This window comes from Momordica charantia (genome assembly GCF_013281855.1).
Source record: "Momordica charantia cultivar OHB3-1 chromosome 10 unlocalized genomic scaffold, Mcharantia_2.0 BLBB01000010.1, whole genome shotgun sequence".
Classification (NCBI taxonomy): Eukaryota; Viridiplantae; Streptophyta; class Magnoliopsida; order Cucurbitales; family Cucurbitaceae; genus Momordica; species Momordica charantia.
In genome coordinates this window covers 15768901-15785420 of record NW_028275158.1, presented here as the reverse complement: position 1 = coordinate 15785420, position 16520 = coordinate 15768901, and the positions used below count along the sequence as shown (strand labels likewise).

Sequence of the window (16520 nt, the reverse complement as noted above, 5' to 3'; positions counted from 1 at the left end):
GGTCGGCCTCGAACTCGAGCGTCCCATCCCTACCGGCGAGAGTTTCGAGGGCGCAGACCGATGAGCCTTTGAGTGCGGAGGCAGAACACTCCCTCGAAGCGGTCTGTTCTCCTCGGACCGTGCCCACGCCATTGGGGGTGGAATACTTCAAAATTTGATGAAGTGTCGAGGGAATGGCCCGAAATGAGTGGATGATGGGTCTCCCAAAGATGGCGTTATAGGCCGATCTACCGTCAATTACCACGAACTCGACCATTTGGGTGACCTAAGTTTGGTCCTGCCCAAGTGTGACCGGCAAGTCGATGCAACCCTCTGGGATGACCGATTCTCCAGATAACTCAACCAGCGGTGTCGGGCTTTTCGTCAATTGCGACCTCGTCCAACCCAGGGCGAGGTAGGTCGGTAAGGACAGGATGTTAGCAGATGCGCCACCGTCTATCAGCACCCTCCTGACCACCACATGATCAATCAAGGGAGCGATCACAAGTGCATCATTGTGGGGCAGGTGGACCTCCTCTAAGTCTGTACTGTCGAAGGTGATTGGGCAGGTCGGCCTCTGCTTCCTGATGATGCACACCTCGCGCCTGGTTGCACGAGCTAGCTCCTTTCTTTTATGTCCGGACTGACCCCCGCTTGGCCCTCCGAAAATGGTATTGATGACCACAGGTCGGTCAGTGCGCCGGGGCGGCGTCCTCCAACGCTTCCGCTCTTCCTTTTTCTCTGCCGAGCTGGTCCTGGGCTTTCCCACAAATTTCTTGAAGTAGCCATCTTGAATTAGATCCTCAATTTGGCGCTTCAACTCCCAGCAGTCCGACGTGTTATGGCCGTGCTCCCGATGGAAGCGGCAATACTTGTCCTTGCTGCGCCTTTCCGGGGCTCCCCGAGCTTCTCAGGACGCTTGAGTAGTTTTTCCATTCCAGACTCCTCGATGTTCGTTAGGATCTCGGAAATTGGAATCGTGGTCGGGGTGAAGCGTTCGTAGGGTCGGCTCCTGGTAGGTCCGTTCTCCGCCCTTCGATACCCAGCTCGGCCGCTGGAAAAAGATCCCTTGTCCTTGGACTTGGGATCTGCCTTTTCTATATCTTTTCTACTTCTGCCCCGGCCGATCTTTCGTTCTGGTCGACCGGTTTTGGTTCGGAGGAGCTCCTATCCATCGATGACTTTCTTCGCCTTCTGAAGCACCTCGGCGAAGGTGGCCGGGGCCTCCTCTCCAAGTTTCACCGTGAGGGCTTCGTCGGCTAGACCGGTGAGAAAATAGCACATGGCCGAGTCATCGGAGCAGTGTGCGACCTTCAACTGCTCCTCCTGGAATATGGTGACATATTCTCGCAGCGTCTCACCCTCCTTCTGTCTGATGGTGGCGAGATGGGTCGCTGTCTTTTTGTCATAATGCCGAGAAGAGAACTGGGCGAGGAACTCCCTTCTCAGTTGAGAGTAGGTCGAGATCGACCGGGCTGGCAGTCTCCGATACCACAATCGCGCGCTGCCAGTAAGCGCGATCTGAAAGGCGCGGCATTTGATTGCGTCTGATGCCGCTTGGAAATCCATGAGGCCTTCAAAGACCTCAACATAATCCTTGGGGTCCTTCGACCCATCATAAGGCTTCACGGTAGGAGCTTTGAACTTCGGAGGGATCGGTGCTTCCAAAACGTCCGAGGTGAAGGGCGATTCTCCCAAGTCGCCATCGTTCAGTGGACCTTCTTTCTGCTCACATTTGGCCTTTAAGGCCTCCACCTGAGCGTCGAGCTTGCCCCTCAGCTGGTCGAACTCCGCCCTTGTGATCACCCCTGCGGGAGTTGCTGGGTTGTGAGAGGATTAAGCCTGCTGGTTGGAGCTCCTGTGTGAGCGGGATGGTGACTGTCTTTTTCGGAGAGATGGGCCTCTCTTTCTGTTGAGGTGTTCACGAAGGTCTCCTCTCTGGCGAGTGTGTCCCTCGCTCTCGTTGTCTTCGGGATGTTCCTCCTCGACTGGGCCGAGGTGGGAACCCCTTTGCTCGCATATGTCAATGCGCGTCATTCGATTTTCAGATCGGGACCCTGCGCCTGCAGCTAGTATCATCTCGTTATACATTTCCTCCATGGACCGCATTTGTGTGCGCATTGCCTCCATTTCTCTCTGGAGCGCGTCAAAGTTCTCACTTGGTGGAGCCGGGGCTGGACCCCGGGCGCCCCTCTTAGAGGTCCCACCTCGGCCACGGGTGGCCTTGGATGTCCTTGGGTGCGCAGGTGGTAGGACAGGCGCGGTGATTCGTGCCGACCTGCGGAGGGGTTCTATTGCTAGGCCGTCGTGACCTTGCCCCTCTACCACTGCTGCTCCGACCTCCCTCTGGTGGGCATCGCTGGCAGCTAGAGTCCTTCGATCTGCCATATTGGTCGAGTTCGCTGGTTGAACCATGTTCGCTCGCGTGTTGGTTTAAAAGAATTGGGATGACTTAGATTGTCCTCCCCACAGACGGCGCCAAATGTTTATGCAAGGATATGCACAACAGTGTATTTCAGATTGCAGCTCGAACTCGGCCTCCGGACCGATCTGAATACTTGGGCGAACCTGCACAAAAAGGTGAGCACTCCGACGATCAAGTCAGTATAGGTCGGATTCCCAGTTTAGTTCGAGGTCAGAAATCATCGTACCTTATCGTGGAGTGAAGTCCTCTACTTATGGGTGGTAGTCCCGCTAATCTCGCGTCGGTTACACCCGGTAATCTCGGGACCGTCGGTTACACCCGGTAATCTCGTGACCGACGGTTATACCCGATAATCACGCCGCTGACAGTAGCTCACATCGGCCCCACCGAGCTTCCCGGTAGGTCGGACCTCAGCCAGGTTCACCTCGGCCCTCATACTTAGCATCTGTCAACGCTAGTGGTGGTGATCTCGGCCGTCCGAGCTAGGCATGACTCATGAGTCATCTTGGAGCACCAATAAGGGTCCTCCACGTGTCCAGGGTATTCTCTTCCCCAAACAGTTTCTTTACTAAAAGAGTTTATTCTCCATTCATCTGACCCGACGCAATCCCTAACCCCCTCCCCACTTGCGATCTTCTCCACCACTCTTGGCCTCTACGTTACAGCACCGCTACCGCTGCCATCGCCACGCCACTACCACAAATCGTTAACTATGCCAACGCTAAAATATCTCCAGTGGTATTCTTGGTGTCATAATTAGTTTTGGATTGACTGTTAATTTTACATCAATCATTCTCGTAGGAGAACTCAGAGGATATAAATGCAAATGTCTTTGAAGTTGGAAGACGTATGAAGATTGACTTTATTTGTTTAAACTTCAAATTACTGTTATTCTCATGTCTATTCGATTTTCTTTTGTTCTCTCTATTTAGTTTCAACGTTTCTCTTTTGTTCTCTCTATTTAGTTTCAACGTTTCTCTTGATTCTACCAAAGATAATTTATGTTGTGCTTCCAACTGATGGCATTGATTATTAGCTCTTCTATCACATTCATACCTACAAGAAAATGTACGTAACAAATTTTTTGAATCCATAAACAAAAAATGTTGGCAAAATTTTGGTTAAGTTAAATATTTGGCTCTTCTGCTAATTTTAACTTCAAGTTACACTTGTACATAGAATTTCAATGGGAGGAAAGGTGCATCATTTATGGTGCCATTGAAATTTTCAATTGAGATTTAGAAAACTGTGGTTTTTTTTTTCCGTGTCTGTCCCCTTTAATGTTCTTGATTTATATGTTTGGTTTCAATTTCCATAGTAATTCCCAAGTGATCACTTTCATGGATTCTTTAATAGAGGTTTTTGCCACCCCACAATCAAGTATTGGGTTTCATATTAATTGTGGTTTCTCCTATATGCTTTCTCATCTGCCTTACTTCCGTTCATTTATTCTAAAATTTTCTTTTGATGTTTATAGTTTCCTTTTGGAAAATTCATCGACATCATACATAACATCCCTTGATTTAAAATTTTTCCTTGCCATATGCAGATGTACATATTACTTTGTGAGGGAAAAAAATGCAGGGGTCAAATAAGATATTAAGAAACCGATTGATTAAATAACCATGTGCATATATAAATTTTGTCTTTGCTATGCTTGTAGTATAGCATGATTAATTATATATATAGCTAATTTAGTATTTGTTTATGGGTTGGGAAGAACACGTTCACGAGTTAAGCTCAATAAAAGCTAGAGTTTTAAATTAATATTAAACTTGTTGTATTGTGACTCAAGCATATCTCATAGGTTATTAAATTACAAAAGTTGGGTTGGACCGTTAGTTTTTGTTTAAGTCCAAATTATGTGGTTACTTTACTACATGGTGTGCAACCATAATTTGAGACTATTCTCCTTGCCATGAGATTGAGAACAAAGAGAAACAGATTTTTGTTGCACTCTTTTTGACCGCGTAGGGTGGAAAAATCTACAGAAGAGTTTGTTTCTTTTTTCTGGTATTTTGTCCATTGTTTTCATCTTCTTCGTAGGTTGTCCTACTTAGAGTTTGGGTTTGTTATTCTCCCTCGTTCCATTTGTTATTGTTCTTGGATATTGAAATTAATAGAAGTTTTACTCTCACCTTTCACAGTGGATGTAGACCACATTGGTCGAACCACTATAAATTTTGGTGCCGTCTTCTCTTCCCTTATCTACTTGATTTAGTGTTAATACTACTTGGTGGATTATTTGGATTAATTATTAATATTGTCTAATAAAATAAGCAGTGGATATTGGTGTAATTTTTCACAACAAATAGTATCAGATCATAAGGTAATTTTTATCAATTGTAGTCAACCGTTTCTTGACTTTGTAAGCTCCCTTTCAAGCATATGGACTATTTTGAAATTGTCTGATCGGCATGAAATTTCTGTTTGGTTAAATAGAAAATATTTTTGGGTTGTACTGAAGGTTTTTGGATGTTCTAAAATTTCTGTTTGGCCGATTAAAAATTATTTTTGGTCAGTTCTGGATTTTTCTGTTGGATTTGACTATTCTCAATTGTCTATCTAGCTGGATAGTAATTATTTTGGGTTGTTATGTTCTGAATTTTCTGCTTGATTAGCCTCAAAGTTTTTTTTGGCTATTGAAAATCCTAAAATTATGTCGGCAAAATTCGAACCAGATAAGTTTGATGGAAAGGTAGATTTTAGCCTTTGGAGAAAAAAGCTTAAAGTTTTTTTAGTTCAACAGAAAGTGGCAAAAATTTTAGATAAACCAAAAACATGGCCGGCAGAGATGACCAAAAAAACAAATTGAGATGGAGGATATAGCCTATAGCACAATGATTCTACACCTTTCTGATAATGTGCTTCGACAGGTTAATGATATTGAAAAAGCAAAGTAATTATGGGACAAGTTGGAATCACTTTATTTAAGTAAATCTTTGTCAAATAAAATTTACTTAAAAGGAAAGGTTTTTTTGGATTTAGAATGCAACCGTCAAAATCCTTAGAAGAAAGCCTAGATGATTTCAACAAGATATGTGCGGTCTTAGCAAATTAGATGATGAAAACCAAGCTATTATACAATCTCAAAAAGACAACCGACGAGAAAGGAGCGGAACGCCAAGATACCGCACCGGGAGAGTTGCCACCGAAAACCCCAAGAAAGAAGCCAACCCCTGCACCTCCTCAGGAGGAAGACCAGCCCCAAAAAAAGAGCTCTTACGAGTATTAGCAACAATACCCGACAACGCCTCAAACTCCACCAAAGAATCCCGAATAAAGGAAAGAGAACCAACATCCCCATGCGGAAAGATCATTAAGTCATCCGCAAAACATAGGTGAGTCAAACCAATCCGATCACACTTCGGATGATATCGAAACCCCACCGGAGGTCGATTAAGCATACGTGACAACACTTCCATGGCCATAACAAAAAGATAAGGGGAAAGAGGATCCCCTTGATGTAAACCACAACGATCAGGAAAATAACCCTCAAGCGAACCATTCAAAGAAATGGAGAACATAAGAGACGTAACACAAGCCCGGATCCAATTAACAAACCGAACCGAGGTCCCAATGGCTAGTAACAGGCCAAATAGGAAATCCCAACGCACCGAGTCATACGCCTTCTTAAGATCCACCTTAAGCACACAACGAGGGATACCCTTATTAAGATGATACCCCCCAACAAGCTCCTGACAAAGCAAAATATTGTCTACAATACGACGTTCGGGCACAAAAGCAGATTGATTATGACTAATAAACCTAGGGTGCTAGACTTTCAACCAGTTAGCTAAAAGCTTCGTAATGCACTTATACAACACATTACAACATGAGATAGGGCGGAAATCCCCTAACCCCGAAGGATTGGGGATCTTAGGAATCAAAGTAAGCATCGTAGCATTAACCCCAGAAGGCAAATAGGAAGTAGCAAAGAAATGCAACACCGCCTTACAAAAGTCATCACCCACAACACTCCAAGCCACCTTAAAGAAGCCCACTGAGAACCCATCCGGACCAGGAGCCTTACCACTATTCATCGAAAACAACACCTCCCGCACCTCCAGAGAAGTAACAGGACGACACAACTCCACCCCACACTCAGGAGGCCACACAAAATCCACAATAGTAGCCAAACGAGCAGTAAGATCACGATAAGCTACACACTCAGACCCTAACAACCGACGATAAAAACCAACCATCAGCCGAGCAATCTCAGCACGATCAGTAACAAACCGACCTGCATCATCAGTCAAAGAGCAAGACCATTACGAGCAATCCGGCCACGAACACTAGGGTGGAAAAAAGCAGAGTTATGGTCTCCCAAAGAAAGCCACCGGACCCGGGACTTCTGTCGCAACGGAGCCTCCTCCATCACAGCCCAGTTCCATAAATCACGAGAGGCGACTGATAAGAAAACAATAGCCAATTGGATCTAAGAACCCTCATGGTTATACAAACCCCTAGATCACAAATGCTGAAACCCCCAAATCAAGATTATTTCAACCCAAGGAAGAAGTTAGAACGGATTTACCTTGATGATCAATATCAAGAGTATAGAAAACTTGTTTCTAAACTCAAGATTCGAACCACTCCACAAGTTAGCTTGATCAAGGCTACTTGAATGATTCTAGAATGCAATTCTAAAACACAAGAAATGCAAAGAAAAAGCTCATGGCTCAATAAGCTTAAATTTTATTATCTCAAAACTCAAATCTTAAATCTGTTTTTCCAAGGGAACAAGCTAGGCTATTTATAGCCTCCAAAAAAACCCTTCAAGTAACCTAAAAGAATTGTAAAGGTTGTAACTCCCTACTACATCAATACCATAACCACCACTATCTCAAATGTAACTTAAAACACATAAATGAAATGTTTAAAACTGAAAATACAATTAAACATGCTTTAAATCAGAGAATGAAACTCCTCCACCATAAAACAAAGAATTTGTAACCCTCCAAGAGTGAATGAACCTGATTTTGAACTACTTTGAAGTCTTGTTCATTTAATGCATCTTGAGTTTAACTTAGACTTCCATTAATGCAACTTTAGTTTGTAGTAAATGAAGTTGGACTTGTTCTTGACTTCATTCAATGCTACTTGAGGTTACCATAAATGACACTAGAGTGCATTTAATGCAACTCCACTTTGTTGTCATCTTAGACATAGGATTGTCCAACAACTTCCTTTAAATCTTGAGGACTAAGACATTTTGGTTCATATCAGCGACCCTCTCCTCCTTCTGAGCACCTATCGAAGAAGGGTCACTCAAAAGTAAAGCCTGAGCAGCAAGCATACGAGCACGCGCCTCCTGCACACCCTTCTGGATAGTATCAATATGATGATTGAAACGACACAACACAGGCTTCAAAGCACGAAGATTCATACCAAAACTCACAAGAGGAGAAACCTGAAAATGAACCTTCCACGTATCCCGAACAACGGACAATAACAGGGGATTAGCAGCATAAAAGTCAAAGAACCGAAAAGACGGGCGGCACCTAGGCACCAAAGCACCAATAAGAAAAACAAGGGGGCAATGATCAGAGACACCCCACTCACGAACCTGAACCTCAAAAACAGGCATGGAACCAAACCAAGCGGAATTGACCAAAACACGATCAAGGCGCTTGAGAATAAGACCATCCCCCAAATGCTTATTTGTCCAAGTAAACCAAGACCCAGAAACACGAAGCTCCACCAAATCTGCCTGTAACAAAACATCATCAAAACGCTCAATATCTGTCAAAACAGGACTACCACCCAACACCTCCGACAAGTGCCGAATAGCATTAAAATGACCCATCACCACACCAGGACCAGACCAAGCTGAACAAATGGACACTAGAGAGTCCCACAACAGAGCCTACTCAGAGGTGAAATTAGAAGCATAAACACAAAGAACCTGCACCGAAAGCTGAGAAACTCGATAAAAAACAACACCATGCACAAACTGATAAGAAATAGTAATCGGGGAGAAATCATAACGTTGCGGGCGCCACAACACCCAAATCCTACCAACACAAGAAGAAGAGTAACTGCTGACGCACTGTCAATGCACCTGGAAGGGGCGAAAGACAGAGGCAAAGTTACGCTGCAAAACACGAGTCTCCAAAAGACAACAAAACTCAGCACGAATACTACCCAGAAATGAGCGAACCTCACGGCCTTTTGCGGCAGCATTCAAACCCCGCACATTCCATGAGCACCAACTAGTCATGGCCTACAGGAGGGGAAGAAGAACCCGCCCTGGAAACAGGAGACAAGCGACGACGACGAGAAACAATCGTAGTGAAACCCCTCCTGATTATCCCCTGAGAAAAAACCATCCCCAAAAAGCGGCGAAAACACCTCCACACCACTATCCCGAAACGAAGGGCCAGGAAATTGACCATCCGAGACAGCCTTACCACTATCCCGACCCGAAGGACCAGAATCAAGGCCATCCGAAGCAGTCTCAGTAGGTAAAGACAAAGCCTCAAAACGGTTGCCAGAAACAGCCCGCTCCACCGGACGAGCAGGAGCCACAACAGCAAGGGCCCGAATAGGCCCGGACACCACAACGGGGGAAACCAAAGCTGGAGGAGCTGACACCTGGGGAACCAGACCCCGAGGCGCCTTAGGAACCCAGACCTGCTCAACGGAACAAGTCGAATCAGAATGACCAAAGATACAGCATTTCGAACACCGCCGTGGCTTCTAAGCATACTCAATAGCAACTGCAAACAAGACATCACGAACCTTCACCTCAACAGATGACGGAAAGGAAGAAACAGCACGCATCTCAACACAAATACGGGCAAAAGACAGGCGGCTACGATCCTCAGTAGCTTTATCAAGACATAGAGGCACACCCAACACACTAGTAATAACACTAAGCCCCCGGGGAGTCCACAACTCAAGTGGAATATTAGACAATTTAACCCAGACTGGAACAAAAGCAAGAGAAAAAGACTGAGGAACAATACAAGGACTCCAAGGACGAAGGAAGAGCGGCTTCCCCCCAATGTCCCACGACCCATGGGACAGAACCCAATCACAGGAAGAAGCATGCAGGAACTGGAACACAATGAGCCCATCATCCAAATAAGTAATAACCGGCTCCTCCACCCTTGCCCAAATCCGAGCCACCAGACGGGCAACCACAGCATAAGGAGGCCGAGAGTCTAGAAACTGATCCACCAAAGAGTTAGCCCACAACTTCTCCCCCTCCCCAACAATTTCATCAGAGGGAACCGCAACGAGCTCCTCATCCATCACCACTGGAGGAAAACACTCAAGTCGAGACGCCACCCCAGAAGATGATCCAAAAAGGCCACGCCAAGAATCTGGGCCGCAAGGAGGTAAACCACTAGAAGAATCGGCCCCAATAGCCCCCAAACATGTCCCAACCGACTCCGAAACAGGCCCCAAATCATGAACCCGAGAGGAAACCGAACGGAACAAAGAAAGATCGGGGGGAACCAGAGACAAAATAGCCTGAACGGGCCCAAAAGAGGCCGAACCGGCCTGAAACTGCTTGGAAGCAAGCTAAACCGACGACAAGCTTGCTGAACCAGCCAGAACCGGACTGCACCAAACCACCAGATCGAACCGAACCAACATTATCCGACCGGCCCAACCCATCACCAACACCACGCGGCCCATGCAACCTAGGGTTCACGCCGATCCCACCACCAACTCTGGCGCCGTCTCCCACCGTGGCCGGATCCTGTACCGGCGAAGAAATCCGCAACGGCTTGAACCTACCACACCGCTTGGATTTCTTCATCGCACGCACCACCAACTAAACAAAACGGTGATCCAGCCTCACACACGATCGATGTTGAACCTGAACGAACGACAGTCGCTTCCACCAATCGACAACCAACGGTGCCGATTAATGAAGAAGACGAAAACGGAACCGCCAAATCCACGCACCGACACCACCTGATCGACGTTGACAGAAAGCAACGGACAAACGCCCACCGCTTCCACCGATCGACCGAGTGAGCGATTGATGAAGAAGACGAAAGCGGCACCGCCAAACCCACTGCCAAACACCGAATGCCGCACCGCCACACGCACTCCCAAATCACCGCTTCGCCGAGAACAAAAATACAATTGAAATTGCAATCAAAACAATTCCACCGACGCCAACGAAAACCCCAGCCAACCAGACCTGATCACACCCCAACTGAGACGAACGCCGCCATGGAGGAGAGAGAACAGAGAAAAGTCAAAGCTAAGTCAACCCTATTGAATGAATATTTATTTTATGTTTACAAACCACAAGTTTAGGGCATAAAACTCAACAGACTCTCAATTGAACTAAACTTTAGTGGGGTGTACAAAAGCTAAAGACATCACTAGGTTGTACAATAAAGTACAAATATATACAATAAACTACGGCATACGCTATACCCTTTACAAGTCTCCCACTTGCCCTAGACTATATTGTACATATCTCATAGGTCTAGACCTTTTAGACGACCCTTTAACACTTTAGTTGTGTGAGCCTTTGTAAACTGATCAACAATTTGCCACAACATCACTGTTATCACAATAAAGTGTGATGGGCAAAGTAATGTTTGGAACAACTTCCAGATCAGTTAAGAACTTCTAATCCACACCGCCTCTTTTGTTGCTTTACAAGCGGCATCATATTCGACTTCCATTGTGGAGTCTGCAATGCACCCTTGTTTGATGTTCCACCGTACTACAGCTCATTCATTAAGAGTGAACACTGATCCTGAAGTGGATTTCCTCGAATCCTTATCACTTTGGAAATCAGAGTCAGTGTATCCTGTAAGGATCAAATCCTTAGCACCATACACAAGCATATAGTTCCTCGTTCTCTTAAGATACTTGAGGATACCCTTAGCGGTAGTCTAGTGATTATATCCTCGATTGGATTGATACTTACTGACAATTCCTACTGCATAGCAAATGTCAGGCCTACTACAAAACATGACAAACATCAGGTTGCCCACTATTGAAGCATAAGGAATGCGTCTCATATCCTCAACTTCTTGAGGTGTCTTAGGACATTGTTCCTTGGACAGAGAGATTCCATGTCTGAAAGGTAGTAAACCATTCTTGAAATTCTGCATCAAATATCTGACAAGCATTTTGTCGATATAAGTTGCCTGAGACTGGCTAACGTTTTGTTATTTCGATTCCTTATGATTTGAATCCCCAGAACAAACTGAGCGTCTCCCAAATCTTTCATTTGGAATTCAGTTGCTAGTCACTTCTTAATATCAGTTAAGAAACCTACGTCATTCCCAAGGAGTAGGATATCATCCACATACAACACCAAGAAAGCTACATTGTTGTTGATGATCTTCTTGTATACACAAGGCTCATCAACATTCTGGTCAAAACCATAAGACTTGATTGCTATATCAAATCTTATATTCCAAGATCCAGATGCTTGTTTTAATCCATAAATGGATCGTTTAAGCTTGCAAACCTTTTGCTCTTGACCTTGCTTAATAAACCCTTTTGGTTGAGACATATAAATACTCTCTTCAAGATTGTCATTCAGGAGAGCAGTCTTGACATCCATTTGCCAAATTTCATAGTCATAAAATGTGGCAATGGACAAGAGTATTCTTATAGACTTTAGCATGGCAACCGGGAAGAAGCTTTCCTCATAGTCCACCCCTTCCCTTTGGGTGTAACCCTTTGCCACGAGTCTAGCCTTAAAGGTATGTACCTTTTCTTCGGCGTCTAATTTTCTCTTGTACATCCACTTACAACCTATAGGTTTGACCCCATTAGGTTGATCTACAATGTCCCAGACAGAATTGAAGTACATAGACTCCATTTCAAGGTCCATAGCTTTGATCCATTTGTCCTTATCAACATCTTCCATTGCCTTTTTGTATGTCAATGGATCCTCAACGCCATCATCAGGTATGACGACCTCGGTTTCTATTAAACCCATGTAACGATAAGGTTGTGACATAACCATCCCGCTACGTTGAGGTACTCTCAACTCTTGAGATGGATGTGACTGACATGATGTACTAGTGACTGGGCGTTTATGCTGAACGCACGCACTAAGCATGGTAACAATTATATAGATGCAAGCGCACACCTGTCAGAGTAATATAAAATGGATGGAGTATCCAAGTATCGATCCTCAAGGACTTCTAAATAATTTCCAAACTCTGAAGTTTTAAAGAATAGTGAATGTTGAAATGAGTGATTCTTGTAAAATGGGAAGTGGTCACAAATAATGGTTTTGGATTTGGGATTTGGACTTAGAATGATAAAACGTAGCCCGATTTACTTCAAGTTAGCCAACAAAGAATCAAGGACATGCTAAGGATAATATGCATTTTACTTCAGAAACTAACGACTACGCTTCTCACTTTACTTATGTCTAAGCAAGTTCAAAGTCCTAAGACATTCCCTAATATGTCTATTATGAGATATATCTTAGTTTTAGGATGGAAATAGTCGCAACCTCGGGTTAAGGTCCTATGTCTAGGCTACTTAAGCGGAACCCTTATGTCTAAGGCGCTCCTCTCCTCGGTTTAACCACTCAACAATGCAAATAAGCAACCTTTTCAGTATTGACTTGTTAAGACTTACAGTGGCCTTCTCTAAATCCTAACTGTTTAGGAAAACATGTTGAGCAATGAATGGAAAGTAAAAACACTACTTCTTAGCAACCCTTTTTAGACATAAAAGACTAACTATCCATAACCGGGCTAGAGACGGGAATTTAGAAAGACATATTGAAGAAAATACAGCAAGTAAAATGGTTGAATGTGGAATGCATGTGTGAAAAACAAAAGTTAACTAACGGAGAGTTTTTATCGGGATTGAGAGCTTCGCCCTTCTCTTTCAAGCAAGGGGGAGTGTCACGTGCTCTTTCCTCCAAAAACACAACTCTCTTAACTAAAAATAAAGTAAAGGCAAAGGGAAGATAAGCAAAGTGCTGGATTTTTATATATTTGAATAAGTAGAAAATGACTAAGTACAAATGAAAACAAAACAAAGCTCAATAAAGGAATGTAAAGTGCTCGGGATTTAAAAACCAAAAGTAACTAATGAAAGCAACTCAAAAGTACTTAGAAAGCAACAAAGAAACACTAAAAATGATCAAGAGAAGGAAGCAAGGCTTCATGATTTTGGTGGAGAAGTTGCTGGAATTTATAGCTGTGCAGAATTGGTTAGGTAGGTCCTAAAACGATGGTGAATCACCCATTTCCAACTCTTTTGACTGACCAAATCGTGCTCAAACTGATAGTGGAACACTTCTTCTACACGTATGCATCGGTTGGAACCACCAAAACGCATTGGAAGACGCGTTTCATTAAGGGCAAAGTTGGAAGAAAACCTGTTTTTCTGCAGGCATCCCAGGCGCCTGGCGCCTCCCATGATACTTTTTCGTCCTTTTGCTTCTTTTGATTAATTTGCACTCCCAAATGGTCCTAAAATGTCATAAATACAATATAAGCCATCCACAAACCATAGTATATGAATTTTGCATGAATTGGAACTCAAACGATGGAGAAAAATCCGAAACAAAGCTGAAACATAGTAAAAACAGCATCTAAAACCTTCTTTTTACGCATGTAAACAAGCGTAATCAACTAGCACCATCAACAAGTCTTGTTGAACTGCTAGCTTTATCAACAACTCTTGTTGATGTATTTGTAGCTTCATCGGAAATCTCATTTAACACAACCTTGCTTTGTCGTTTATGATCTCGAATGTGGTCTTCTTCCAAGAATGTAGCGTTCATCGATACAAACACTTTGTTTTCTTGTGGATAGAAGAAGAGTTCACCTCTCGTTTCCTTGGGGTAACCTACGAATAGGCACACTTTTGAACGAGATTTCAGTTTCTTCGGGTTTGTCACTAACACATGGGCTGGAAATCCCCAAATTCTGAAGTGACGTAAACTAGATTTACGTCCCCTCAATAGTTCAAAAGGTGTTTCAGAAACACCTTTTGATGAAACTGTGTTCATAATATATACTGCAGTCTCTACTGCATAACCCCAAAACAAGGCAGGCAATTGAGCATAGCTCATCATAGATCGAACCATGTCTAACAAGGTTCTATTTCTCGTTTCTGATGCACCATTCTGTTCAGGTGTACCAGGTGTTGAGAGTTCGGATGTAATTCCATGTTCTATCATATAGTCCATGTATCTTAAGTCCATATATTCTCCACCTCGATCAGATCGAAGTGTCTTTATCGTCTTACCTAATTGGTTCTCAACTTCAGTTTTGTACTCCTTAAATTTTTCAATGGCTTCAGACTTATGTTGCATTAGGTAGAGACATCCATACCTTGAATATCTATGAAACAGATGAAATACTCATATCTTCCCCTGACTTTAACATTCATCGGACCACAAAGATCTGAATATACCAGCTCAAAGGGTTCTTTGGCTCTGTAACCTTTTCCATTAAAAGGTCTTTTAGTCATATTGCCTTCAAGACAAGATTCACATGGAGGTAAGGAGTCATCTTCTAACTCACTTAGAAGTCCACTTTTAACCAATCTCCCAATCCTATTGAGATTTATGTGACCTAATCTTAAGTGCCAAAGATAGGTATTTTCTTTTGGAGAAATTCTTTGCCTTTTGTGTCGAGTTTTAGCATTTTTAAACAACTCTGTATTTAAAATTGCTATAGTTATGGTTCGTCTTAACACTATAAGTCATTTTCAAGTTTTGCAGAACAAATGTTAACCAAGTTTTGTGAAATGAACACTTCATTTAATGAAAAAGAAATAGCATAACATTGTTCTAGTAGACAAGAAATTAAAATTAAGTTCCTCTTTATTTTAGGAACTACATACACATTATCTAATAATATATATGTATTCTTGTCTAAAAACAACTTTAGGTATCCCACTACGACTGCCGAGATGACATCTCCCGTTCCAACTTTGAGAGTCATCTCCCCAGCATCAAACTGCCTCCAGGAACTAATTCCCTGAAAAGAAGAACAAACATGATTAGTGGCCCCTGAATTAAGTATCCAGGCAGAATCATCATTCTCCACTAAATATGTTTCAAGAACAAGTAAATCATATTTACCTTATTTGGCTTTCTTCTTTTCGGCAAAGTATTTCTGGCAATTTCTTTTCCAGTGCCCATCTATGTTGCAGTGAAAACATTTTCCTTTGTCTGCAACTTTGGCGTTGCCTTTCTTGGTAGTAGCAGTAGCAGTAAGGTCAGCTTTCACCCCCTTATCGTTGTTTTTCTTCTTCACTAAAGTCTTACTTCTAGAAGAAGAAAGTACAGATTTGGTCCTGAGGTCGAACCTCGATGGAACTGTTTTGAGGTGACAACGTTTGTCTTCTCTTCCTATCCCTTATTTTTCATAAGAGACTGAAAAAATTGTAGCACATTTAAAAGCATGGTAAGGTTGTACTCTATCTTGTTCATCGCAGCATTGTTGTGAAACTGTAGGAAACTCTTCGGAAAATATTCCAAGATAAAGCTGACCTGACTCCCCTCGTCTATGACAGCGCCGTTCACTTCAACCACATTAAAAGTGGACCATCAGATTAAGAACATGTTCTCGCACTGATGTTCCCTCTTTTATGCAGGAATTGTAAATGAACTTGAGGGCATCGTGTCGGACTTGAATGGACGACTGTCCAAACATGTCCCGCAAGGAGTCCAGGATCTCCTTTGAGGTGACCATGCTTTTATGCTTCTTGGCCAGCACATCAGATATGCTTGCCAAGATGTAGACCTTGGCCTTGTCATTGGCCTTGATCCATCTGTCATTGGCATCCCGACTGGCTCGGGCTGCATTAGGCGCGGGAGCCTGAGGACACTTCTTAGTTAAGACGAACCTAAGATCATCTACAACGAGTATCGTGTTAAGGTTCGTTTTCCATTGTGTGTAATTTTCGCCGTTGAGTTTTTCAGCGGCAAGCAGGGCAATAACAGAAGTAGACATGCTGAAATACAAACAAATCTATATTAGACACTTGCACTACCCATTAAAAACCCAATTAGTTTTACAAAAAAGTAATAATGCACCCTATCAATCAAGATTATTTTTGCGACGATGCTTCAATGATTTAAAGCAACAACTACCGTGGGGCAGTCAGCTACTCCTTCACTGAATTGAGGCATTCTCAACTA

At 43.5% G+C, this 16520-nt stretch overlaps 1 protein-coding gene across 1 annotated transcript; it reads right to left on the bottom strand.

Moving 5' to 3' along the window:
- Positions 1–7595: 7595 nt before the first annotated feature.
- On the bottom strand, positions 7596–8627 carry LOC148208664 (uncharacterized). The gene is made up of 2 exons (XM_088119144.1): positions 8469–8627; positions 7596–8273 (listed from the first exon to the last, which is right to left on the bottom strand). The coding sequence occupies exons 1-2, from the start codon at positions 8625–8627 to the stop codon at positions 7596–7598; spliced, it is 837 nt and encodes a 278-aa protein (XP_087975270.1).
- Positions 8628–16520: the final 7893 nt, after the last annotated feature.